The following is a 26,717-nucleotide window of genomic DNA, read 5'->3' as shown; positions in this document are numbered from 1 at the left end:
AAATAGATGTTGATTATGGTCAAGGCGAAGTTGGTCCTAGTTCACAAAACCATGATAGTGAAGACAGTGCAAGTTGCATCCCAACACATCTTCACCACATCTCTGCAACACAAAAAAACCATGAACATGAAACTGAAAGACTGAAAGTGATAGAAACACCCAAACCCTCGAACAGTGGAAAACAAACCTTAAAGTTCGCACAGCCCCAAAATTGTTTACCCAAATTCTTTGTAGTTCTAGCTGTGCGCACCACTGCAATGTCTCCGCAATCGCAAATTGGGGGTGACCCTGAAACCCTAGAACCACCATGGCAGGAATTGCAAGTCCGATTAACCCAACTGTTGCAAGAAGATGAAGATGCCCCACGAGACATTGGTTTTCAGCTGAAATGGAACCCTAAACTACAATGAACACACAAACCCTAAAATTCAATTTAAAATCTGGGCAATGACAGTGCAAACGGACATGTCAATGAACAGTATCCACGTCACACAAAATCACCACGCTGGCACTGTTCCGTTAACGATTTTGACGGAGTTAACGAAAAGGAGTTGATTGAAAACAAATTACCAAAAGTAGGACCAAACTGAAAACATTTTCAAAAGTAGGACCAAAGTGAAAAAAGTCGTCCTAAACTAGGACCAAAAGACCATTTAAGCCAATAATTTTTTGGTTTTTTGGACCCAACAAGGATTAATCTTCGCTTCTATGTATCTCCATTTACAATGAAGAATCAATAATCATCTTCGCATCTATGTATCTCCATTTACAATGAAGAATCAAGAATCAAGGTTACGTAATTCTTATGGGAAAGCTATCCGAAAACCATTTGAAAAATGATTTGATTTTTTTTGATAATTTTGAAAACCTTTTTATTTCAATTTTTACTATTTTGAATTATTTTAGAATTGGTACAATGCGACGCGAACAGACGAACAAACATTGAAAATAAATTCTTTTTGTTTAATCTTTTATTTTTTCATTTTTTTAATCTTATAATTTTTCATATTTTTTTAAACTTATTTGAAGGTGGATGTGAATGTGATTGAGCTACTAGATAAATATTAAAGAGTAAACAAAGAAAGCTATTTTTTATTTTTAGATCTTTATATATTTTTTAGAAAAAAATGTAAAATTTTAAGATGGATGTCAGGGGCGACCGGACAAACACCAAAGAAATGTGGAAAAATATGTTACGATTTAAAAAAAAAATATATATATATATATATATATATATATATATATATATATATAATGAAAATTGAAAAAAAGAGAGAAAGAAATTAGAAGTGATGTACTTTCAAAAAAATTCAATATCTTTTGTTTTATATCAATCTCACCTTCTCATTTCGTATATTATAACTACTTTTTCTCTTTTCTTTCTCTCCTTTTCTAAGATTTTTTTTTTTCCTTCAAGAGAGATAAAAATGATTTGTGTGAGTGATAATGAAAAAGTAAGAGAACATCGATTCCATTTTATCAAACACCTAAATGTACTTTAGGTGTTTGATTCGAGTGAGTGCAGTTGGTGTCATGCAACACTGAGCTACAAAACCTATTCTTACACTAAATGCAACAAACTATATGCTTAATTCCTAATGAACATAATTAAAATTAATTAAAATGGTAGGTACGAACCGAAGTGCATTTGAACTCTAAAATAAAATATATAAAATGATTATCCGGATGATCTCCAAATCCTTCCCTCCAAGGAAACGACCATAACAGAAACATCGTCATGATATTTACGACGATCTCCATGAGGAATATCCAGCAATTCATGAAAATCCATTCCTGCAAAAATCTTCATCATCAAAATGAATGCCATAACAATAACAATAATCGTACGAGTAGTAAAGAGCATGGGTGACACTGACCATTCATTTTTTGCGGCACGGAATAGAAGCTCTGCTACAAGGTATTTTGCAGGATCGCCTTCGGGAACATTTTCCAGGAACCAGGTGACATGGACAACTACCTCTTCATTGTTGAAATATTGGTAAAGCCCGTCTGAGGACAGCACCAGGAACCGGTCGCTTGAAGATAGCCGGTGATGAACAACAGACGAAGCACAACTCAGGTAAGGACCGTTGCCCACATAATCAACTCGAAACATCTTCAGTAGAGGTTCGTTAAAACATGGCTAAATCATACAATTTTAGTTAGAAATGGTTTCAGAAAACAACAATAAGTATTCTTCATTTCATTATTTATTCACACCATCAAAACAATTAGTACTGTGTCTGTAAGCAAATATGCTCATATTGACATCTACATTTTTACCTAGGGTATTAGGAAATAACAATGAACCAGTATGTATCTATCTTGTGTAAATCAAATTACACGTCCAATTGATTGAATTTGCAAATCAGTAATTGCGAAGTTAAAGAAAATAACATGCAATATTCAAAAATATCTTCAAGAGCGATCAGGATTAGAATCAAAAGTGCATAATAAAAATGACAAAGTCATAAACAATTTGATTACGAACTTCATAATATCAAAGTCATAAACTCTGCATCATATCATGTATACTGGAGGCCCGAAAGACAACCATTTATACCACTGCAACGGAGAAGACAGAATTTCGTTACTATGGCTGAAGTAAGGTGGAAGCGTTAGGTTACAAAATAAAATGAGCGTCGATTATTCTTCAATAAAGAAAGAAGTCTCTTCTCTAGAAAAGATAAGTAAAAAGATAAGCGTCATATTGTGGTTGTCTTGTTTCCGGAAAAGTTCTCTGCTGAAAACAAAAGAAGATATTAGAAAAATATACGGTGAATGTAAAAGTATTTTTTTATAGCAAAGCATATATAAGAGAAATTGACGTGTCATATAGTAGTATTTTTTAAATTCATAGAATTCATAGGTTTCACAGATTTCACATTACGTAGTGTTCTGTAAATCATGTTTACTCTCTTGTAGACCGAACTACTATGAAAGCGAGTATTTGCACATGTCTTATGGCTCCTCAATTTTTTTATGCTTCTGATCTCTGACAGCTCGTTTTGCTTCGCGAGCCAACCAGACGATGGGGTTAAAGTTGAATCCACTTTCTGGGTTTTTGTTGGATCATTTCATAATCGAAGCTAAATTAGAAAGACGCAGCATGGACGTTATATTTGTCTTAGTAACCTGGTTTCATCAGTGCAATGCAAGCCAGCAAGTGAGAAATCGGATTCTTGGCATAGAACACATTATTAATGCTACGACAAAGATTATAAAAGAGAACCGTAAATTGCTGTTTGGTAGATTCCAAAAGCACCCACCTTAATTAACGGACCAAAACCTCAAAAGAGGAGGGAAACAGCGTACATGATCTGACAAAAACAGCGTGCATTTGGGAATAAGGATGCGATTTTAGCTTTTAGTGTGGTATAAGCTGCTTGGGAATCTTTAGAAACTTATAGCTCGGTTTGTGTTGTTCAAGAGATTTTCTGATTCTAATGAAAAAGAAAAAAAAAAAAAAAAGTTTGGTGGGTTTCCATGTTGGTTTGAAGCTATTAACTAATAAGCCATTCCTTGCTCTACCTCGAGGAAATCCCACCTTGCTTTAATTCTTTTAGATATTTCATAAAACAACATGATACCCAAACAAGACATATATGCTGCTGCTTTAATTTCCCCCCTTTTCCTCTTCCCTTGTACATTGCTTAAACAGAAGGGTCTTGTCTCATCTCTGTTTCCATTTATATTCCTTCCCGTTAATGGACTATTAGGTACTGGGGAGCAAAAGCTCTCTTATGTTTTCGTACATTTCTATTTCTATTTATTCACCTTTTTTTTTCTTCTATATTTTATACTCTAGATAATCTACCTGAATTAATTCTGCTCGCTGCTATTAAACTTCGCCTCTGAATAATAATCTGATTGTTCAATCAACCGCCAGTGGGAAGAATCAAATAAGACGGTTGTCATAGTGTTTATCAATTTACTGAATTTAGAAATGATGGTGTCAAGTGAGCTACAAGGACTTTCCATGTCCCTGGGTTCAAAGAAGCCAACCTTCCACCGTGACAAGGATTTGTGTTCCTCATTCTCCGGTAGCAGAGTGAACTTGCTTCAATCAAAGAATGTAGTATCTGGTTTTCCGCCTGGAAAATTCTTTAGTGTCACACACAGAAACACAACCCGAAGATTTATCACTATGTCTACTCTTGCAGATGTTGCAAATGACTTTATGGTAACTTAACTTTCATTTTGCTTAGCGAGCGATGTCTTAGTTTGGGTTAATTTTATAGTGACGGAAATTTTGTTAAACCTGTGAGTCTAATCTTCTTTATTTGTTCTAACCAGTACACTTGAAAGTGTACATTAATTTACCCAGATATTTTTGCATTTCAGGCCCTTCAATCACCGATACTAACAGGAAGAGAAGCCAACCCAAAGACTGTTGCATCGATCATATTAGGCGGAGGAGCTGGAACTCGTCTGTTCCCCCTTACTGAAAGAAGGGCTAAACCTGCAGTAAGTTATTAATTTCACTAATCTGTGTTTATCTTTATATTTTACTCCAGGCCTAGGCTTAAATTCATTCACCTGTATGTGATTCTCAGGTACCATTTGGAGGATGCTATAGACTAGTTGACATACCCATGAGTAATTGCATTAACAGTGGAATTAACAAAATTTACGTCCTCACGCAATATAACTCTCAGTCCCTCAACCGACACATTGCTCGAACATATAATTTGGGAGGTTGCATCAACTTTGGAGGTGGTTTTGTTGAGGTACTCAATCTTATATTATTAATTTATTATCGTTATCATTATGTTTTACCTTCCTTTTTAATTATGTCTCAGATTAAACACACTTATTGGCAAGGTATGCAGAAACTACAAAGAGTTTAATTTCTATGTACTCTTACATTGTTAATATATCTGAAATTATGGTAGTCATGATTGTAAGGTAGATAGTGTAAAATATGACACTGTATGCATACACCATTGTCTTTACTAAAATTTTGTTATGATAGGTATTGGCTGCAACTCAAACACCTGGTGAATCAGGAAAAAAGTGGTTTCAGGGTACAGCCGATGCTGTAAGACAATTCCTTTGGTTGTTTGAGGTATTGTATAAATCTTTTTCCAGTTCATAAAATTGTAGATTTGTCAGAGTAGTCCGTTTGGCCACAGAAATGCAGGTGTTTAAAGATTATGCCCTTCTTACATTTGAGTTTGTGGTACTTGAATAGGACGCTGATCATAAAAATATAGAGAACGTTCTGATATTGTGTGGTGATCAGCTATATCGAATGGATTACATGGACATTGTGCAGGTTGGTATTAGTTGTTAATTTTATGCTTTTTGCTAATTCACTTTCTATGGATATTTCAACTGATCTCACACTTGCAGAAGCATGTTAATTCATGTGCTGATATATCAGTATCTTGTCTCCCAGTGGATGGCAGGTATTCTATGTAAAGCTTGTTCTGATCCAATGTACAATATTGGTTTCTGAAATATTTATATTTTCTTCTTTTCCTTTGGTAGTCGGGCCTCTGATTTTGGATTAGTGAAGGTTGATGAAAGAGGACGGATATGTCAGTTCTTGGAAAAACCCAAGGGAGAATTGTTAAGATCTATGGTTGTTACTTTTCCAATCTCCTGTTAAAAGACTGAATAATAATTTACTGCAGTTGTCAATATCACCTGTCTCTGACTAAAGTACTTGTTTTCATAGCATGTAGATACGAGTATTTTTGGACTATCAGCTCAAGAAGCAAGAAAATTTCCATACATCGCATCAATGGGTATATATGTGTTTAAAATAGATGTTCTGCTAAAAGTTCTCAGGTAAAGAAAATTTCCCTGTTTTCCTTCCTTGTGCAATAACCAATAACCAAGCCTCATTCTAATGGGCAAGATCCAACAATCACATTAGACTCTTCAAGAAAAACTTGTAATCTATTATTGTGGTTTTCATTCTTCTTTTTATGACAAATTCGCAGGGGCTGTTATCCTAATGCAAATGATTTTGGATCTGAGGTCATTCCATTGGCTGCAAGAGATTTTAATGTCCAGGTAGCTGCACAATGTAAAAACTACAAAAGTTATAAAAATTGTTTTAGCTGAAGAATTTTTCCAAATATTCTATGAATATAGTTTTTGATGAATGCATAATGATGAAGGAATGGCCCTGGATTTTATGACAGGCATGTCTTTTCAGTGGTTATTGGGAAGATATTGGGACTATAAAATCTTTCTTTGATGCGAATTTGGCTCTTATGGACCAGGTAGGTTTGTTAGTGTTTAAGTTATAGGTCTGAATCAGAAAACAAAATCCACTGAGTTTACACAAGCTGCAATTTATTGTTCTTCCATGTTGAAGCCGCCCAAGTTTCAGTTGTATGACCAGTCCAAGCCTATTTTTACTTGTCCTCGGTTCCTACCACCAACTAAAATGGAGAAGTGTGAGGTAAATAAAACTATTAAATTTAGTCCATATACTTCAATTTACGTGATTCTGACAGAAACTAATGAGACTGTGCAATAACTTCAATTGTAGGTAATTAACTCTTTGATTTCAGATGGTTGCTTTTTGAAAGAGTGCACAGTAGAACATTCCATTGTGGGAATTCGATCACGGCTTGATTCTGGAGTGCAGATAAAGGTAATCTTCCTTTTCTTTTAGAATTGAGATCACATTCATATGGGAGTGAATCAGTATTTTTTCCTGTTCAATTTCTCTTAACCTGACATGAAACCATATGAATCACATTTACAAACACTTTTCAGGATACCATGATCATGGGTGCTGACTATTACCAGACAGAAGCTGAAATTGCTTCTCTTGTAGCAGCGGGAAATGTTCCAATAGGCATTGGGAAAAATACAAAAATTGTGTAAGAATCCAGAAAATGCTTTCAAGTATTTTCACATTCTACCGCATACTGCATGAAAAAATTTGCATGCTGTTGAATTATACTAATCATTACATTTGCCTGCTACTCTTTTTATAACTCTTGTGCGAATCTTATATGCAGGAATTGTATAATTGACAAAAACGCAAGAATTGGAAACAATGTAATTATTGCAAACAAAGACGTAAGTAATAACTTAGTTGTCAAAGTTCTCTACTTTTGGAAGTTATTTCTTCTCATTCTTCATGTTTTATTGGGGCAAATGATTCCTTCACTTATGGTTAATTTCATGATAGCATCCTTTTGAGAACGAATAATTAAGAATAGTTCTAAAAAATTATTAATAGTATTCTTTCTTTTTTTAGAAAAAGAATGATTAAGAATATATACTTTGTTTGGTATAAAAGAAATTGTCTTTAGTACCATACCATGTAAAATCATCATGAAAGAAAAGAGAGAAAGAGAGGGGATACCGCTAAAAAAACAGTGAAAGAGAAAACACCTTTTTCTATGAATGGTTTAAATTATTGACTTTGTACTCTTTTTGAAAAAATCACATTCTCTGATGAATTAATACGTGTTACACTTTAATTTCTTTTAATCTGAACTATGTCTTTAAATGCAATTTTTTTCTTCTGCTTTTGCAACTCACAATTCTCTGGCAATTTTTTTGTTCATTAGGGGAGTTAAAAGATAAAATAAAAATTATCAAATTTTAAATTTGATAATAAAAGTGTGAAGAATTTAATTATATCTTCCAAAGTCTTAGGGTGAGAATAAGTCAGCTTTTAGGTTATTTAAAAAATATGTTAGGTTTAATAAGTCATCGATTTATGTAAAACATACATACGTTTTTATTAATACTATACATATTAATTATATATTTATTCATATTTAAAATGTAAAGTTGTTGACATTGAAGAATAAATCTTTGTGTCATTTAAACGTTTGTTTCAAGATATGTTTTCAACGAAAAGCTAAATGAAGTTACTTTGAACATAACTCTAAAAGAGATATGCTTCTATACTTACAATTAATTTTCTCGAATGTTAATCATTCTTTTCAGAACAGCTTTGCATAGTTTAGGGTGATTTAGCGAAAGGTGGTGTTATTATTTTTTGATTAGAAGATTTAGTGACAGTTGTAGTTGTGATGCAGAATGTGCAGGAAGCAGACAGAGGATCAGAGGGGTTTTATATTCGATCAGGAATCGTTGTGGTGTTAAAAGACTCTGAAATAACCAATGATACAATCATTTAATCACCACTTCACTCCCAGGTGCTCCCAAATTACAGCATCACTTCAATTTTTCACTCAGAATAAATTCTCCAGTCCTGGAAATAAAGGGCTATCTCAACCATCAATTTTTGAATCTTCAATCATGGGAATCAAAGAAACTACACATTCATTTCACTTCCCTCAACATTTTTGTTGGCTCATTCAATAGAACACCCAACAAAATTGTGCGGCAATCAAATTCTTTATACCTTTATTTGTATGGCTCATATAAGCCCAAATGGTTAAAGATTAGTTCAGATTATTTGCAAGATTGAATATTACTTTTAGTTCAAAAGAAATCGGTCACAGAAATAAAAGAAGCATATCTCATTCTGGTTTAATCAACAACTTTCGAGTTCATTTTTTCCAATCTCTAACTTTTTTAGGAATCTTCCTTGCAACCACTCTAGTCTACATTGCAGGGTACAGTTCCATGCTAACAACTTCTTAACATTTCTTGCTTGTCCATTACAAACACCTCAATGCTTTATCCTTATTTTACCAAATCTCACCCACATATAAAGATCCTTTTGTACTTTTCTCTATTAGCCACAAAATTTGTTTATGAAGCAATCTTGCAGTTAAAGCAATGAACCTTGAATCTGCATGCATCAGTGTTAATCCTTTATGAACTGACTTTTACTATAGTTAACCTTGAATCAATACTAATACAAAACAACACAGACTTCTAAATTTAATTGCTTTATTGTGTCGTACAGTAGCATCACAGAACAGAGAATGGTGTTATCTCAATTTTCACTGTATTCATCTCTCCGCCTTGAATATTGGAGACTTCCATTAACCAAAAGAAACTGAAGCACTTTTCATTAGTATTACAAAATTTCAATTAACTGGAAATCTACCATTAAAGACAGTAACAGAAGGCATGCATTAGTCTGTCCCTTTCACCATATTCTCTTTCACATAAAAAATCATGTTAAAATTCAACACCATCATCCTTTATAGAGTGAAGGTTTAATTCATGTTTTTGGAGTCATCACTGTCCTTAACAGCATCATCTTCCTCCAGAAAACTTTTCAGTAAAAAACATCAGACAACTTCCTTAATTTCTTCTGGATTCACGCTCCATCTCCCATTTATTTCCATCCCATAATTATTCCCCCTTTGCATATTTGTGCTAGTAATAAGAATAATGCAGGGTTTCCATCATCACCGACTTGCAACCACTTTATTTTTTATTTTTTCGCCTAATCATGTAATGAATTGATTAGGCTCAAAACTCAGTTTAGCTACCTCATTTATTAATTAAAAGGGTCCGTTTGAGTTTTCAATTTTGATAGAATTGATCTCTGTAGCATTTATTTTGAGAAAACCAATTTGTATTTCCGTGTATTACGACATCTCAGCTAGAAATGAATTGATGAAACATGATTTTATTTGGTCGCTAAACTCAAATTGTTCTGGAGTAAACAATTATCAGTATATAATTTTTTTATCTTACCCCCAGAATTAAGCCGAAGGAAAGCTTAATTTTTTGCTTAATATCTATAATCAAATATACATATCCACCACAGAAATATTGAAAAAGGAAAGGCACTTGCGTGATTCAAAATCATGAATGCTGTACAAGTCACAACGAAATGAACATTCACTTTCGTATATAATAAGGAAAATGCTTACAAACTGTCCCTGATATATGATTGGACCCATATATGTTATAATTCTTTCACTCGCTTAATTTGTTCACACCACATGGTATTTTCCTAGGAACACTTCCAGTAAGGGGAATATATGTTGTAACATATATAAAGATGGTGGAATTTAATGAACTAAGAAATACTTGACATTTTGTGGGATTGTTGATCAATAATTCTGGTAGTTGAAGGACTGTTCTGGAAGACAACTTCATAACCATCATAGAAATTGTCCATTCCCTGAGCCATGAGCTGCCAAAAAAGCCCTCCGGCACAGGGTCCCCCACTCAAAGCATTACTGTATATTGCATTATACATTTTGCTCAAGTAACTGTCCCTTTCAGCCACACTGTATGACCTACAAGACTTCCCAAATTCACCAACAACAACAGGTTTCCCAAGAACATTTTTCGAATACTCAATGTGTGTTTCTAGCCACTTGTCAACAAATGCAACCTGAGCAGCTTCATTTGAACCGGGCATCCTGCAAGTACGTGGTATTATAACTTATTATCACTTTTCTTCATTTATAAGTGAAAACATGATCATTATTATATGTCGTACGTACCATTGTTCAGGGTAGAGATGCATGGTAGCAAAATCGACATGATGAACTAGGTTGTTAGAAATGAAATCAGTGCCAATAAGTTGGTACCCAGGATTGATTTGTTTTTTATCTTCACCGTAGAACCCTTCCAGTCCTATTTCAAGCAAATGATTGCTATCGATGGATTTGACGTATGCACCCATCTCAATCACCCATTCCTGCAAACGCATATAGTAATATTCTCAGTACCATATATAATATAATTATATATATGATCTATATTAGAAATAATTAACCATCAAGTATAATTCTTTTTATATATTCTAAAGAATCGGTTAATCAATGTCCACATCGCAGCGATAGTATTGAATTTGGCTCTTCCAAAATCGGTGGCCTGTTCCATTTGGGAATCTTGAATTGAAGGAAAGGAATAAGATGAGACAAGTGTAATTATATACATGCAATACTGTCAAACAAAAGCAATCACATATGTGTTGCGTATGTGGCCAGTTATTGTGCACACATGTACTATGATGTTTGGTGATATCTAAACTATATAGTAGTATCGCACGAGAGCAACTGAGAAAGGACCTGAATAACTTTTCCGGTGTTGTCGTGTTGGCAACGGGGTTCATTCATAAGTTCCCATGCAAATATGGCAGGATCGTCCTTATATGCCACCCCACTTACTGTGTTTTTTCTTGTCAGCACGGCCTGCATATATATTTGTAAACCACAGAAATAATTACCAATTTAACTAACAAAGTGAATTATTAGATTGATTAGTGTTTCGATAGAAAGCATTAAACGTGTCATTTGGTAATAATATATAGTTTGACAGTGAAATGGTGATGTAGATGTTTATAGAACGTAATTATGGTTGCGACGGCAGAAACTACACGCAAAGAATTAGGTGGTCCAGCAGTACTATATGGTGGTGCATGCATGGTTGGATATGGTTACCTTGATATGGTTTTTGAAGTGTTGTCTGGCTAAAGGATGCGTGAAGAAATCATCTTCACTGTTCACGTACTCACCATGCTCCTTCACCCATTCCACATACTGATTTTTCCCACCAAAATCCTTCCAGTTGTTCACCAAGCTCAGTATCAATCGTACTCCATTTTTTCCCGCTTCAGATATCACAAAGTCCAATCCCTACGCAACACGCATGCACTACTTCATCACCATGAAATTTCATTACAAAGAAATGTTAATGGAAGATGGATTCAGTTAATATATATATACATATACTAACCCTGAATACTTTCTCGTCGTATGAACCAGGAGAAACCTGAAGGGCTCCGTAAGCTCCGTCGTTGAAAGCCCAGGTTCTGGCAACGGTTAAGCCATGGCTGGAAGCTTGTTGCAAAACGGAAGTGACCTTTGGCCTTGTTGATGGGTCAGATGCCATTAACATTAACCAGTAAGCGTTGAATCCGTTGAAGTAGAAACGCTTGTTGTTCAGAACAAAGTTGGTGCCGCTTCGTCGAACGAAGCCACCATTCTGAACTAAATTGCGTGTTGTGTCATGAACATTAACAACACCTTCCTCGCACTGTACATTTTGAACAACCACCATGGCCACCATAACAGCACCCATCAAGACCATGCTTTTGAGACCTCCATGCCAACCCATTTTATCGCTTCCTGATCATGACAATAAAATACATCACTACCAATGCTATATATATATACTATTTAACGTAAGTAACTATATATGCATATTATGATAATGGTTTTTAAATCAGCTAAGTAAAAAAAACAGTATTTTTTATGCAATAAACTTCTAAGAAATATACCTATGTTTAGAGGTCACAAACCCCCTCAGTTTAAGAAATATAAAAATTAAATTTTAGACTTTTAAGTTTTAGAAAGCAAAATACCATAATATATTGGAACTTGAACTCAAGTCCAGATAAAATTTAGTTTTTTTTTTTTTGTTTGACCTGCTATTGTTTCAAATGTATGACAGACACAACAACATATTTTATCACCTCTACTTATTTTATAATAAATTCTCTTTCATCTTTTCCTTTCTCTCATGCAGAATTTGTTATAAAGACGTAGCATTAAAATAATAAAACAGTGGCAGTGCAATTCACTAAAAATAGTGACCGTTGATTCCACATCTAATAAAACTAAGTGTAATCAATTCCATTTTTAAAGTATTATTTTCTCCTGATACTCACCGAAATAAATAAATAAATAAAATAAGTAAAATTTTCAAATATTGAACGGCATACTAAATATTTCTCAAAGTATAAAAATATATTGACATAAAAGCTAAATAATGAATATTGAAATACTTTGAAAGATATTTAGTAAAGAAAGTGGTGGCTAGTAGTAAAATTGATGATTTATTTATTAAAAGTAACTAACCAAGGAGAGTGTGAGGAAACAGAAAGAGAGAGTAGCTAGGACGGCAGAGCATAAGCTTTATTGAAAAGAGAAAGAAGAAGAGTTTGTGGGAAATGGCATATTCTTGGGGCTTTATATAGTTATAAAGAGACACATACACAACAGAAGAAGGGTTTCACTATTCCAGATATGAATTGAAACAGTTTTAAATAATTAGGTACATGTCATTATTTTAAAACTTTAAGTTTGAGTTAGCAGTTTAGAATTTTGTAATTTATTTTATGCACACTCTTTTAATTCTCTTCATGCTTCAAAGAGATACAATATATATTTATGACTATATTCTACGCAAACCCTTGTAAGTATACGAGTTACGATGTAGTTCATGCATACCAAACACATCTGATTGAAATGGGTACTCTGATAGATATAAAAACGAAAACTTCTACAATTATTGGTAGTCAAAAGTTAACTTCTTAAAAGAGTAAATTAAAATAAGAACTAATTCAAATGCTATTCATTTTTCTTCGCCAGATAAATTTTGTATTCAGTACTCAATATATACACACTCAAATCCTGTATTGTCTTATAAAAGAAACAACAACAACATGCGATTTATTTAGATTAAGTGGTTCGAAACTATGCATGATAAAATCTTGGTTTTATCTTGAATTGGCCACGTCATGAACTAGTCAGAGTTGGATATATGTGCCATTGTTTTCTGACAGTTTTAATCAACAAACAATATTATTACAGAGAGTATCCTAAAATTCTGATAGAGTAACTCGTTACAGTGTTCATCAACATCACCAGTTAAACGTATTTTCATATAATGAATGATATTTTTTTCACGCCTTGATGGGGTTTTATTTATATCCAGAGAGAAAACAAAAATAAGAAGAAAAAAAAAAGAGGGAAAAAATATAGTATGATAACAAAAAATAGAACTATTCTGATGTCTATCCAGAATAATCACACATCGTTTAATACTTATCCTTATATCCATTACAGAGGAGTCTCTTCAATTTCTGTGTCTCTGTCAAATAATTTGATGCTATTTTGTATAGAGAAAAATAAGAATACACTCTTTTTTTTTTTTTTAAAGTTGATACTTGCGTTGCGTAACGTCCAAAAATGGAAACAAGTGTTTGGAAGGATAAGAGGAGAAGCTAGCCCCACCAGCTTAATTGAAATGCCATTTTTTCAATAAATTTCCTTTGAGAAAAAGGAAAAAATGGAAAAGAAGATGAGATGCAGTTGTGAACAGCTGGTTATTTTGGTCCCACAGCTTGGATTGTGAATGGACCAAACCAAAACCCATTAATACACACCCAACAATGCAGATAACCCTTTTCTTAAGACTCTTGATTGGTAATGTGCATTCGGTTCTCTCGTATTAGCGACACGGTTAAATGAAAATAACATGGATAATGCTAATGACTGAACCCTAAAACTGTTGATTTAATTAAAAACGTAAACAAAAGTTCATAATACAACATATATGTCTGCGAATTATGATATTTGTCTCAAACTTTTTTATTTTTGTCATAACTGTTCAGCACGTCTTTTCCGTAAGCATACATCGATTGGTCAGTTTAACAACATCCACCAATTAGTTCGTTATTATCCCTTACAACGAAAATTTGAAAAATAAAACACACCCCTAAAGCCATTGTTATCCTTAAGAGATAATGTCGAGAAGCCATTTCCAAAAGCGATTTCAATAATCATCTAACACCAAACCAAAAACGGTCCCAGCATCTTCAAAAACTTGTAATTATCTTTTCTTAACCTAACTTTTTTAAGGGAAATATATTTATGACATGACTCCTGCAAAAAACTCTTATATTTTTTATTGTAATATCATTAGACGTTAATAATTAAAAGAAAAAAAACGTAAAAGTAAAAAGGCGTTTCTATGTGTTTCGAGATATATATATATATATATATATATTATTTTATTTTTCATGGTCTATCTTTTTATTTTCAATTAATACAAATATAATCATCACAACACAGGTTCTTTTCTCTGGTAGGATTCGTTTAGACTGAAAGAAAACTTTTCCTGAGTTGCTTTGCTTGGTGTGGGCCTTTCTTATTTGGGCCCATGTACTTCTCAACGCGTAACTGTTTCTACGGGCATTAACATAATACTATTCATTATTAATTAAGAAATGGTCTTTCTAACAAGAATTCTCAAGGTAACGTTCAAGCAAATACTTTACTACAAATACACTTTATTATGTTCCTTTAGTTGAAGTGTAATGATAATTTTGGTTTTAATTGTTCGATTTTGTTCTGCAATTTTGAAAATATGATAACTTTAGTCTTATTGTTAGTTTTTAGCATCTCACTTTTAATATATATATATATATATATATATATATATATATATATATATATATACATATATATGCTATGATCCAACAAATCTAAAAAAGTATCTTTGTAACTATTTATTGTTTGTAACTTCAATAATTTAATACAAATATTAAATAAAATGTGAAATTTGTTACAAATATAAAAAAAAAAAAAAACATTATCGATCAAAACCATTATTATACCAGGGATTCATTACACGATAATTATCTCAGGGTTACGATCTAATAGTTGTATAAAAAAATAAATGAAGAACAAATTTAATTTTTTGAGGTGATTCTATATACTACGGAATATCAAATGAATGTGAAGTATATGTACCAATTTTTTAGATTGATTATTTTTAATGAAAGGGGTTTTTAAATGGATCCAAAATAATAATTAATAAATCAAAAAGCCATGTGCCATGTGATGGGTGCAGTAATACATGGCATCTAGCCATGAAGCTGCATGCGACCCCATCTCTTGATATATATATAAACAAATATGATGATGGCATGTAGTTAGGAATTGCATGTTACTACAACTATGAAAGAATTAAATATTCATCCATAATACCCATAGTTTCTTTCATTCATTTGCATCTTCCAATTGACTTTTCATATATTATACATATAAGTACGGAACTGAAGTACCTTCTATCTGTTTCTTTGATAACCTATCATTGAAATGCCCTATAATTTATACCATTTATCATTATAATATCATGCATGTTGTGTGCTTGTGGGAATTGCATGTGCTGTACCACTCTCGTACTACGGACATCTTAAATCATCCAATCTGTGACATGGATTTCCTTAATCACCACAATTCGGTTAAAAACCTTATACCCAATCATTGGATAACATTTTTGAAATTTAATTTGAACAATAAAGTAAAATTTTAATTTTAAACTACACTCTTTTGCTCACTTCTACTTCCCTTCTGCTCATTATCATTTATCATTAACTTTAGAAAGTACTTTATTTTAAGATGATTTTTTTTTTTCATTTATATTGGTATAACACCCTGTTATACTTAGCATTGTAAAGATCCACGTTACACACTACTCTTGGATTCATGTCATCTTTTTTAGTTTCTTAATAAATACATTTAATAGAGAATATTCAATTCAAGATAAGAGGAGACAAACTTGTTGGTCAACATTTCTTTTCCAACAATTTGAATTTCAGCTAGCTGTTTCTATGGGCTAAAAGTCCTTGCTGCTGCTATAAATGATCATAGGAATATGCCATAAGAGCATCAAATTAAACAATCCTCGTCTTTAGAGAAAGAGAAGATGGAAAAGTTCATTGTGAGTGGTCTCATATGGTTTCTGGTGCTATTCACCACAGAACTTGGAGTAGCATCAGCTGCTTGGTTGCGAGCTCATGCAACATTCTATGGTGGAAGTGATGCCTCAGGAACAATGGGTAATTAATTAAAATGCATTTTCTTGTCTCGTTTTTTCATTTCATAAGTGTAACAAACAAATAATGACGACTAACTTTGATTGGCAGGAGGAGCATGTGGGTATGGAAATCTGAACACTGATGGTTATGGTATAAAAACAGCTGCATTGAGCACTGTTTTGTTTAATGAGGGAAAATCATGTGGTGGTTGTTATACTATAGTTTGTGACGCAAACCAAGTGCCTCAATGGTGCCTTAGAGGCACTTCCATCACTATTACTGCCACCAATTTCTGTCCCCCAAACTATGCTCTCCCTAATGACAATGGTGGTTGGTGTAATCCTCCAAGACCACACTTTGACATGTCTCAACCTGCATTCGAGACAATAGCAAAGTACAAAGCTGGGATTGTGCCAATTTTGTACAGGAAGTATGTTTATGATGTTATGTGTTTGTGAAAAGTCTTAAACTTTTGCTAACTGGTATTGGTATTATGCAGAGTTGGGTGCAAAAGAAGTGGAGGCATCAGATTTAGCATGAACGGGAGAGACTATTTTGAATTGGTGCTTATAAGCAACGTAGGTGGAGGAGGAGAGATTTCTGGAGTTTGGATCAAAGGGTCGAAAATGAACAAGTGGGAAAGCATGACAAGAAATTGGGGTGCTAACTGGCAAAGCCTGAGATATCTGAATGCTCAGAGTTTGTCTTTCAAAGTTCAACTCAGCAATGGAAAGACTCGCACCGCAAACAATGCAGTACCCTCCAATTGGAGATTTGGCCAGTCTTTCATCACCAATGTTCAGTTCTGAAAACGGAAAAATTAATGCACCTATCAATATTAGTGTTTGACTCTTCTTCTATTATTCCCTACGCCTGTAATAATTACTACTATAAATGTTCCATTCCATGTGGTTGTGGCTTAGCAATTTAAGTATTGCGATGAAGCCTACCAACTTTGGTCTGTATTATTTACATAAGCACGAATTTATATTGGAAGCTTACATTTTACTTATGACGTACTAATATATCTTAATTAGCATTTTCTGATATCTTTTATTTATTTTAGACATTGGTATAAAACACCGACATATCCGAATCGCTTCAGAAGGGGAATCAAGTATTTACCCTCACAAGTATAGTTATTTGCAGAACAGCACATTGTGTATGTTTTTTGTTGGCCATGAAGACCTTTAAATAATGTAGATTAGGTGTTTGCTTATATGATAAAAGTAGTAGGTGATGAATTTATGATCCAAAAACCAAGAGAGAAGCTGGGGTAACATCGCTCCAAGCCTTAGTTGGAACAACATTCCTCTTCCATGGTGATTCTGCAGATCCTTAACATTAAGACATAGAACAGGAAACAATATGGTTGAATTTCTAACCTGAGAAACACACTCTTCTTCAATAGCCAATTGTTTCTTTAATTGCCAATGATTTTCTGAAATACTAATGCCAAGAAGAGAAATAAGCCATCTTGGATCACTTATGTTAAAAAGAAAAGGAAAATTTTGCTTAAAATTATCACTCCAACAGGATGCATGTATCTTTTGAAGAAGTTGATGTTAAGTGACATGGAAGATTACACGTTGGGCAGCGAGAGTAAGATGAAAAGTATACAGCAAAAAGAATCACAAACCTATTGTATTAAAAAAGTATAATATTGGAAGGTCCTTCTAAGAAGCTAAGAAAGAAAGTGAATTTGACCAAATAGTACAAGAAACTCAACTATCGAGTTAGATTCTTGTCGAAAAAAACGCATCATCAGTAAAAACAAGAAACACAAGAACGTGAAAACTCCATCATCACAGAAAAAATTAAGATTTAGATGTGAAAATTTATACCTTTATAGACTATCCTTCCATGTCTTTGCTCAAAGTATATCCACAACTCTCCGATGTTGAAAGTTCTACATTAACTAGAAATAAAATAGTTAATAAAATAATTTTGTATTATATAAGTGAGGTACAAACTTCACTTTATAAACTCATTTTGTCACCAAATCAACTATTTCGGTCACCTCTTCATCTGGAAAACGTCCCTCACAACTCTCTATGATCTGTGTAATCAAACTGATTAATTACAGTTTCATAAGGGTAGCTATTCAAATAGACTGAATATTTAAAAGCGTATTGTCAGTCAAATGAAGAACTCCAGATTTAGAATTAGAGATAACAAGACTGTTTGAGCAGAAGATTATTATCAACCTAACACAGCCCTTTAATTTTTTGGCTTAAAAATTCAAGCATTTTTATTTTATATGCATAGACAAACACAATTAATTAATCAGGAGTTAACAAATCCAAAAGCAAATTTGACAAGAATATGAAAATCAGCTACAGGGCTAAAAAAAGTATAGTCCTTCCAACAAAAATTATTTTTATTTTTGTCTGTACAAAATAAATTCACAATTTTCAGTCCTTCCTCTATCGTTCACAAGGCAGCACCTCACTTTTCAATACAGTTCAACCACTAAAATTCACTAACAGTTGGTACCAAAGAAAGTTGAAGTTAAATCTAATTGTCTGCATGCTTCCAACTAAGATATTATTACAGGTTTCCAGAGAAAAGCAATTCGGAAATGGATAAAAAAATAGAAATTCTTAAAAAATCATTCAAAATTCGATTGTTATTACATCTAAGATGTGAATTGTGGAACGACCAACTGCTTTATCTTTTTATCATTCGAAGCTATTAATAAATCAGGGACTATGTTTCCAAATGACCATACTGCTCTATCTTTTTTATCATTCTAAGTTATTGAATCACTTTCTTATTACTAAATAGAAAAAAAAACAGATAAGTTACATTTTTATAATCATTTTAAAACTTACATTATAATTTGAAATTTAAACTATGAAAAAGAAGTAATCAATTTTTTTTATTAACATTTATATTGTCAACAATACAGAAAATTTAAAATTCAAAATATGGTAATAAACTTTAAATTAAAATTAAAAATAGTAAAAAATTGGTAAAAATATCATATCAAAGTTTGAATTTAAAATACAGCATCTAAAAAATTGTAAAATATTAAAGTCTTTTTAACGAATTTTTAAATATTTTAAAATAATTTTCACATATTTTTATATTTCACAAAAGTTTAAACAATAATTTTCAAATATCTTTTATAACATGGACATTAATGTATTATTACAAAGTGAAAATTATAAACTTTTAAAACTTTTAAAGATATAAAATCATGATTTTAATTTTAATATTTTTTTCTTGAACTAAGATATATATTGCAAATTTGAAATTTAAAATATAAAGTATTAAAGTTTGAATTTAAAATTATAAATTGTAAAAAACTATAAAAATATGATGACAAAGTTTAACTTTAAAATTCAAAATACAAAAAATTGTGAAAAATGACTTTAATAGAAGAGTCCACCGGACATCTAACTTTTATATCTTTTGTATAATTTACTCTTTATATCTTTTTGCATGGTCTACATTTTGTAGTTTTCAATCGTTTACTATATTTTGTTCGTATCATCTAATATTTGTATTTTTTTAAAGAATCTACTAATTACATTTATATTGCATGATCTATCATTTATAGTTTTATGTTGTTCACTTTTCACATCTTTTGTATTGTCTAATTTTTATATTTTTATAAGATCTATTCAACAATTTCTATATGGTTATCATTTCTATTATTAAGGAATCTACTATTATATTTTTCTACATTGTCTACTCAATATTTTATCTAAAACTGAATTTACAATACATTTTCTTAAAGATATATATAATAACTTAAATACATTTTTTTCGCAAGATCAATTAAAATATTATTATTTAATTTTATAAAATAAAATATTTATATTAAATTTAATTATGCTTTTATAATTTCAAATTAATTTAATAAATATACTTTGATTTTAAATATTTAAAATTCCAAGACCCGTGCGAAATGCTAGTATTACGTATACTTTGAATATTTTATTATGTTTATCATCTATTCTCTTGCTATATTTTTTCTACTTTAAAATCACCCTCAAAATGGGACAACTTATCATAGTGCAAGTTTAAACTCAAATCAGAATTATGATCTATATCGAAGTTGAATTTGTACCTTCTTTTTATTGTTAGCCTTCAGAAATCTAGGTCCAAACATTTACGACTTAAAAATGAAAAAATGACCAGATTTTGTATAGTTTTTATGGTTTGGACACAAAGGTCATAAATTGTAGAATGAATTGGGTGCCACGCGGCAGGCGTTGCTGTCAGTCAAATTTACGTCACCAATTCCCAATTAAGTATGTGTATCGCCATCCATCCACAAACTCAGTCAACTTCAATCTTTCACTTCACAAATTCATTTCAAATAAAGCCACAACATACATTCCTTTTACCCAAAACCTAACTAATATTTTCCGAACAGTGAACTATTTCAAATGTGAACTTTTTTAAACAAAAAATGTCACTTTTAAATTGACTACTTTTGTAAAGAAATGGTCAAGCGAAAAGGACATTAAAGGGAAGAAGAGGTTCTTTTTAAAAATATGAGAGGCTAATTTTGATTTCTAAAATAATTTTACTTCTTCTAACCCAAAATTGTTACATTATGAAAGGAACATGCAAAAATGAAAGAGTCGTATTTTAAAATAAAATATAAAAAAATGATTATCCGGATGATCTCCAAATCCTTCCCTCCAAGGAAACGACCATGACAGAAACATCATCATGATATTTACGGCGATCTCCATGAGGAATATCCAGCAATTCATGAAAATCCATTCCTGCAAAAATCTTCATCATCAAAAATGAATGCCATAACAATAACAATAATGACATAACATGGGTGACACTGACCATTCTTTTTTGCAGCACGGAATAGAAGCTCTGCTATAAGGTATTGTGCAGGATCGCCTTCGGGAACATTTTCCATGAACCAGGTGACATGGGCAACTACCTCTTCATTGCTGAAATATTGGTAAAGCCCGTCTGAGGACAGCACCAGGAACCGGTCGCTTGAAGATAGCCGGTGATGAACAACAGACGAAGCACAACTCAGGTAAGGACCGTTGCCCACATAATCAACTCGAAACATCTTCAGTAGAGGTTCGTTAAAACATGGCTAAATCATACAATTTTAGTTAGAAATGGTTTCAGAAAACAACAAGTATTGTTCATTTCATTATTTATTCACACCATCAAAAAGATTAGTACTGTGTCTGTAAGCAAATATGCTCCTATTGACATCTACATTTGTAACTAGGGTCTAAGCAAATAACAATGAACCATGTATGTTTCTATCTTACGTAAATCAAATTACACGTCAAATTGATAACAAATCAGTAATTGCGAAGTCAAAGAAAATAACATGCAATATTCAAAAATATCTTTTAGCGTAAATTGATGGAAATGTAAAATGATACATAAAAGAGAAATATGAAAAGAGAAACAAAGTAAAAAATAATGACTTGTAGCGTAAATTGCAAGAATATAAACATAAATTGAAAATAAACTAAATATACTGAAAATGCAAAGACTTTATTGAAAGAAAAGAACATACACTCAATTCGTTACCCAAGTAGTCATTGATGTGTAAGGTGTTACAAAGAGTTTGGTGTAGAAGTGTTTCAACAATGATGAATATGTAGGAGTTTTTTAATATATAAAAATGTAGTAGCCAAAATGCAGATGTAAATTATTTTCTGAATGTGAGTTATCATAAACTATTTGATTACGAACTTCATAATATCAAAGTCATAAACTCTGCATCTCTGATATCATGCATACTGGAGGCCCGAAAGTTGGTCTTGTCACTACTACTAGTAGGGAGAAAATTAATATTCAAATTCGGTGATACACAACATGCATAAAGTAAATGAATGTTAAAGGATGCATATCAACATGCTACCTCTTTATTATTCTTTAGGGACAAATCTATCATTGACCACCCCGTACAAACTACACTAAAAATTTTAAATGTAAAGAGAAGATCAAAGAATATGCTTTATCTCTGATATGTGTTACCTACCCTTTAAAGTAGATTACACTAGAGAAGCTAAAATATAATAATTCACAATTGACTCCATCATCTGGTTATCCACCAACTCCTTTTTTGGTTAACATTTTGACGGTTAAATGAGAAAATCAGATAGTATGATCGGCTTCTAATGAACAAGAACCCTCTTAATGCAGTGATTGGAGATGGAGATACTCGTCCTTGGAAGAGAAATGTCTATGCATTTTCTTTCAAGGATACAGACGCATATAAAAGGAGACAGCATGAATTTGAAAATATGTATATTTTTATGTTCAAAATCTGAAAGGGTATTGTCCATGTCATGAAAAAAAAAACGGATGAAATATGAACACAAGTGGAATCCCACCAATAAAACTATGGACAAAAGGACTGGAGGAAACTAAAATTCAAATAGCTAAAGTCAGAAGATCAACTGACCCTCTTCAGGAATCCAGCACCAAATGCTCTGGTCACTTTTAATTGTCCTTTCACTCGATCATTAAATATGGCCTGATTATCATCAGGGTGTTCTGCTCTTATTCTAAAAACTTCCTGCCACCAGAATTGAAAAAATTGGTAAACTATTTTAACAAATACAATCAAGTCTCCTTTACAGTAAATATAAATAATTCAATGTTTGTATAAGGTGTTACCCAAGTCTTCTGTTTACCCAAAATTTCTATTCAGTTTGATTTTTTTTTTCTTGAATTTCAGAAAGCATCAAATATAAATAATAAGAAACTCGCACTGCTACTTGACAACTGTATGTTGTATGCGTAAATACTAGATGTAATATAGGCAGAAGATATAAGTAAAAATATGCTAGGTCCAGATCTTACTGATGAAATATGAAATAAGGGTAAATGAGATTTAGAAAAGGTGATTCTAAATGAAGTACTTTGTATTCAATAGGTAATATTTGAAAAACTCAAGGTATTTGCTTAAATTTTTTGTTAGATAGATAACTCAGTTTAAAATTGGAAAAAAAAAAAATTCCTCGAGAAAAATTGCCAACAAGTCTGACCGGACCTCATCTCATCCAGAGAATTACACCTCAACATGGATTTCTCCATTTACCAACCATATCTTACTCCTCATTTTGTTTAAAAGCATGAGAATAAAGAAAGAAAAGAAAAAAAAAAACTCTAGCAAATGCCCAATGATTATTCACAAATGGGTTTCTCACATAAATTCAAATTTGAACATTCATAGGTATTTAAATACAAAAAGGTAGTTAAGAACATATGTAGAGACAAGATAAATCAACAAATATACATGACAATTCAATAAACCATGTAAGACTATCTGAACACAATTTAGAAATAGAACATTTGATTATAATATATTAACCTACAGTTCATCAATAGAAAAAGAGAAAGAAACACACCTCTTCTATACTTGTGCTGTGATCAGTAGAAAGCTGAACAGCCCTCATTTTCAATCTGCACATGGATATCTCTCGATTTTTGTTTATCTTGTTGACATGTTTATTTATGTTGTGCACTGGGGACTCCTCCGAAATTCTGTCCAGCTCCATGCCTACTAATGACTCTCTAGAACGATTCCTATGCCTCATGTCATCTTTGACGAGACAAGGATTAGGATGACGATCATTTGGTCTTTCTTGAGCCAAAATGGCACGACTATCTCCTAGGTTCATAACATAGACATCTTGATCCTTCATCAGCATCACTAATACACATGATCCCATTAAGGCAAGCTCTGGATTTTTATCCATACTATTCTCCACCATTTTCAAGTATGCCTCTTCTGTTCTTTCAAGTGCCAGAGCCATTGCTCTTAAAACTGCATTATGATCTACTCCAGACTTGCATATTCTAATGGGTCCTGCGGATTCCACTAATTTCTTGTCAAAACAAGTTTCCTCCCTATGCCAATCATAACTCCAAGGAAAAAGTTTCTTACGTAAGGACTTTTGTTTCCTGTACATTTTTCTGATTTTTGTACCAATATATGACTTTCTTGTATTCTGCCTTTGTCCTGAAACAGAAAAGGGAGCTATAGGCTCCAGATTAGTCGAACTAAACCCAGGGCGTCCATTTTCCCCTGAAGTAGTAGGACATTCGTCCTGGTGTCCAGATCTATCCTCTTTACCATCAGATGAGCAGAACCTCAACTGCCTTTCTTGTTTTAGTTCAGCAGGAACTATAGAATCCTTGCCTTGTTCTGACACTTGTTCATTCCAAGATTCCATCTGAAGTAGCTCATAAAGTCGCACACTTCTTCTGCATTGACCACTCAATTGTCCAATTGGAACAGATACAGGAACAGGATGGTCAACACTGGGACTTCCACAATTTTTCTGTTCAACATTTACCTTAATTTCAGCATTTACCTCCACTATCTCACTATTAGATGGCTGATCCTTGACCATTACTGGACAAGAAGTTTCTGTACAGCAGGATCTTTCTTCATTTGAAATGTTATTATGAGCATCTGACATTTCCTCCCTACCGCATTCTAGAGCAACTACATCATTTCCATTATTAAGGACATCAGGTTTAAGTGGATCAACAGGATTATCTTCATAATCCCAGAGCAACCCTTCTAATTCCTTGTCTATAAACTTATAAAGATGACTCATCAGAAAATCAGGTGCATCTGGTCCACTAAAACCATCATATATCCCAATAAACAACCACCCTTGTTCTTCAGAAAGCACAACATGAACCCTGTCTTCACCGGCCTTACCATGAGCCCACTGCAAATTTTGTGTATGTTTATACTCCAACTCCGACGATCCAACTTCAGTACAGTTTCTAGAAACTTCAGACCGAAACTTCGCCTCTTTGGAATTCCAAGCTAGTTGGGACACCGGATGAAGGAATAACCGCTGCACCCAACTGACACCCATGGAGTGCTTGGAAAAAGTCCGAGAAAAAGTGTTTCTCATAGGACCACTCACACTTCTCATGAGGCGCTGGAGGTGTGGCCTTCGGCGACCACGTGCAAGGGGGGCTGAGAAGTTGGACTTGTCAGTGGCATCAAGAGGTCCTGACATTACTCCCTTCTCTATCGGCCCAGACATGAAACCACCACCCTTATCCAAGGGACCGGAAGCAAATCTCTCCAATGGCCCCGACATGAATCCATTCAAAGGTCCAGAACCGCGGGGAACAGGCTGCAAAGGGATTGCAGCAAACGACGATGTTCCCTCAAAGGATGCAGCAGGCTCTAGAACATCACTAGCAAGTAGAGCATTCTGGTTACCAGTCCTGGCAGTGGAAACATTGGCACTGACCGAAGCCCCTGATATTGTCTTGAATGTTGTCTCCGGAACATTCTTGCCAGGCCTCTCTTCGATGGTCTCATGCCTAAATGAACCACTCAATGTCTCAGAATCAAGGGTGCTAGAATCAACAGTGAACCTCTCAGAGTTTGAAGGGGTAATGGCAGGAGATTCAAAAATAGAAGGCCTCACGTAACAAAAAGAGTGGCCTAACCCTTCATCTAATGGCTCTAGAAACTCCAAATCAACCCCACTTTTGCCATTAAACGGCACCAAACAGCCAACAACACGAGAAGTGCCGTTGCCCATTATTGTTCCAACAAATGCAAACACCCCTGACACAGAGATGCCAACACCACAAGGCTTCTGAACATAAGCACCATTACCAGATACAAATACAAACCAGACGAAAACCTAATATAGCCCTAATTATTAAACACCCCATGATTACACATGTCACCAACATGCACCATCATCATCATCATCATCGTCATCAAATTCCGAGGCTGAAAGCGATGCGACCCATTTGCTGCTTGGGGATAAAGTAACATAAAAAGAGACCAAAACACTGTCCTGCAAAGTGGGTCTGAATCAAAAAACAAAATCCCTCAAACAGCGCCAAAGGGGTAAAGCAGGAAACGCAGTTTTAGTGGGAAAATGTTGCGATCTAACCTGGTGGACAGTGGTGGAGAAACAGATCTAAGAACTGGAAAGAAGGTGCGGTGAAAGAGAGTTGAGAGGCGAATAGAGAGGCAGACCCATTTTAGAAGAGAGAGTTTTTTTCCTTCTTCGGCGCGGAATCTGACAGATGAACATGGAGGAAGGCGTGGCCGAAATGAATCATGAACGAAGGAAAAGAGGGTTCTGAGGGGAATTGAGAAGAGGTGTGAAATGGAGTGAGTGTGTGTTTGACTAACCGTGGAGAGCTGAGTGAGGGAGAAGACAACAAGAGCAGAAGATGAGAGCAGTGTGGTGTGGCCTTTTGTTTTTCTATCCAATTTTAATTCTTCTTTTTA

The 26,717-nt window shown here is 33.4% G+C and overlaps 5 protein-coding genes across 9 annotated transcripts; 2 read left to right on the top strand and 3 right to left on the bottom strand.

The window, feature by feature from the left end:
• Positions 1 to 1,684: 1,684 nt before the first annotated feature.
• On the bottom strand, positions 1,685 to 2,196 carry LOC114165308 (protein phosphatase 2C 32-like). The gene is made up of 2 exons (XM_028049960.1): positions 1,878 to 2,196; positions 1,685 to 1,794 (listed from the first exon to the last, which is right to left on the bottom strand). The coding sequence occupies exons 1-2, from the start codon at positions 2,114 to 2,116 to the stop codon at positions 1,779 to 1,781; spliced, it is 255 nt and encodes an 84-aa protein (XP_027905761.1). The 5' UTR covers positions 2,117 to 2,196; the 3' UTR covers positions 1,685 to 1,778.
• A 1,421-nt stretch (positions 2,197 to 3,617) lies between these two features.
• Positions 3,618 to 8,471, top strand: LOC114180408 (glucose-1-phosphate adenylyltransferase large subunit 1-like). 2 transcript variants are annotated; one of them, XM_028066736.1, is made up of 16 exons: positions 3,618 to 3,719; positions 3,890 to 4,183; positions 4,345 to 4,467; positions 4,557 to 4,730; positions 4,976 to 5,068; positions 5,195 to 5,278; positions 5,356 to 5,411; positions 5,494 to 5,587; positions 5,684 to 5,796; positions 5,952 to 6,024; positions 6,156 to 6,236; positions 6,332 to 6,418; positions 6,509 to 6,613; positions 6,739 to 6,845; positions 6,987 to 7,047; positions 8,022 to 8,337. In XM_028066736.1, exons 2-16 carry the CDS (start codon positions 3,947 to 3,949, stop codon positions 8,121 to 8,123), a joined length of 1,590 nt encoding a protein of 529 aa, XP_027922537.1. In that variant the 5' UTR covers positions 3,618 to 3,719; positions 3,890 to 3,946; the 3' UTR covers positions 8,124 to 8,337. The 2 variants fall into 2 exon arrangements, with proteins under 2 accessions (XP_027922537.1, XP_027922530.1); XM_028066729.1 differs by having other exon boundaries at positions 3,638 to 4,183; positions 8,022 to 8,471.
• Positions 8,472 to 9,699: 1,228 nt separating this feature from the next.
• Positions 9,700 to 12,806, bottom strand: LOC114173696 (mannan endo-1,4-beta-mannosidase 4-like). Its single transcript, XM_028058241.1, has 6 exons — positions 12,726 to 12,806; positions 11,602 to 11,993; positions 11,307 to 11,501; positions 10,935 to 11,057; positions 10,365 to 10,561; positions 9,700 to 10,280 (listed from the first exon to the last, which is right to left on the bottom strand). The coding sequence occupies exons 1-6, from the start codon at positions 12,775 to 12,777 to the stop codon at positions 9,932 to 9,934; spliced, it is 1,308 nt and encodes a 435-aa protein (XP_027914042.1). The 5' UTR covers positions 12,778 to 12,806; the 3' UTR covers positions 9,700 to 9,931.
• Positions 12,807 to 16,346: 3,540 nt separating this feature from the next.
• LOC114162773 (putative expansin-A17) lies at positions 16,347 to 17,482 on the top strand. Its single transcript, XM_028046750.1, has 3 exons — positions 16,347 to 16,495; positions 16,583 to 16,904; positions 16,974 to 17,482. The coding sequence occupies exons 1-3, from the start codon at positions 16,363 to 16,365 to the stop codon at positions 17,281 to 17,283; spliced, it is 765 nt and encodes a 254-aa protein (XP_027902551.1). The 5' UTR covers positions 16,347 to 16,362; the 3' UTR covers positions 17,284 to 17,482.
• A 3,501-nt stretch (positions 17,483 to 20,983) lies between these two features.
• Positions 20,984 to 26,695, bottom strand: LOC114184167 (protein phosphatase 2C 32). Of its 4 annotated transcripts, none has more exons than XM_028071442.1 (5): positions 26,374 to 26,695; positions 23,839 to 26,287; positions 22,890 to 23,003; positions 21,293 to 21,557; positions 20,984 to 21,219 (listed from the first exon to the last, which is right to left on the bottom strand). In XM_028071442.1, the coding sequence occupies exons 2-5, from the start codon at positions 26,008 to 26,010 to the stop codon at positions 21,104 to 21,106; spliced, it is 2,667 nt and encodes an 888-aa protein (XP_027927243.1). In that variant the 5' UTR covers positions 26,011 to 26,287; positions 26,374 to 26,695; the 3' UTR covers positions 20,984 to 21,103. The 4 variants fall into 4 exon arrangements, with proteins under 4 accessions (XP_027927243.1, XP_027927250.1, XP_027927258.1 ...); XM_028071449.1 differs by having other exon boundaries at positions 23,839 to 26,274; XM_028071457.1 differs by having other exon boundaries at positions 23,839 to 26,269.
• Between the last annotated feature and the right edge of the window lie 22 nt (positions 26,696 to 26,717).

Source organism: Vigna unguiculata, chromosome 1, assembly GCF_004118075.2.
Source record: "Vigna unguiculata cultivar IT97K-499-35 chromosome 1, ASM411807v1, whole genome shotgun sequence".
In the NCBI taxonomy this organism is placed as follows: Eukaryota; Viridiplantae; Streptophyta; class Magnoliopsida; order Fabales; family Fabaceae; genus Vigna; species Vigna unguiculata.
Note: the sequence above shows the minus strand (reverse complement) of the source record. Positions and strands in the feature narration are given on the sequence as shown.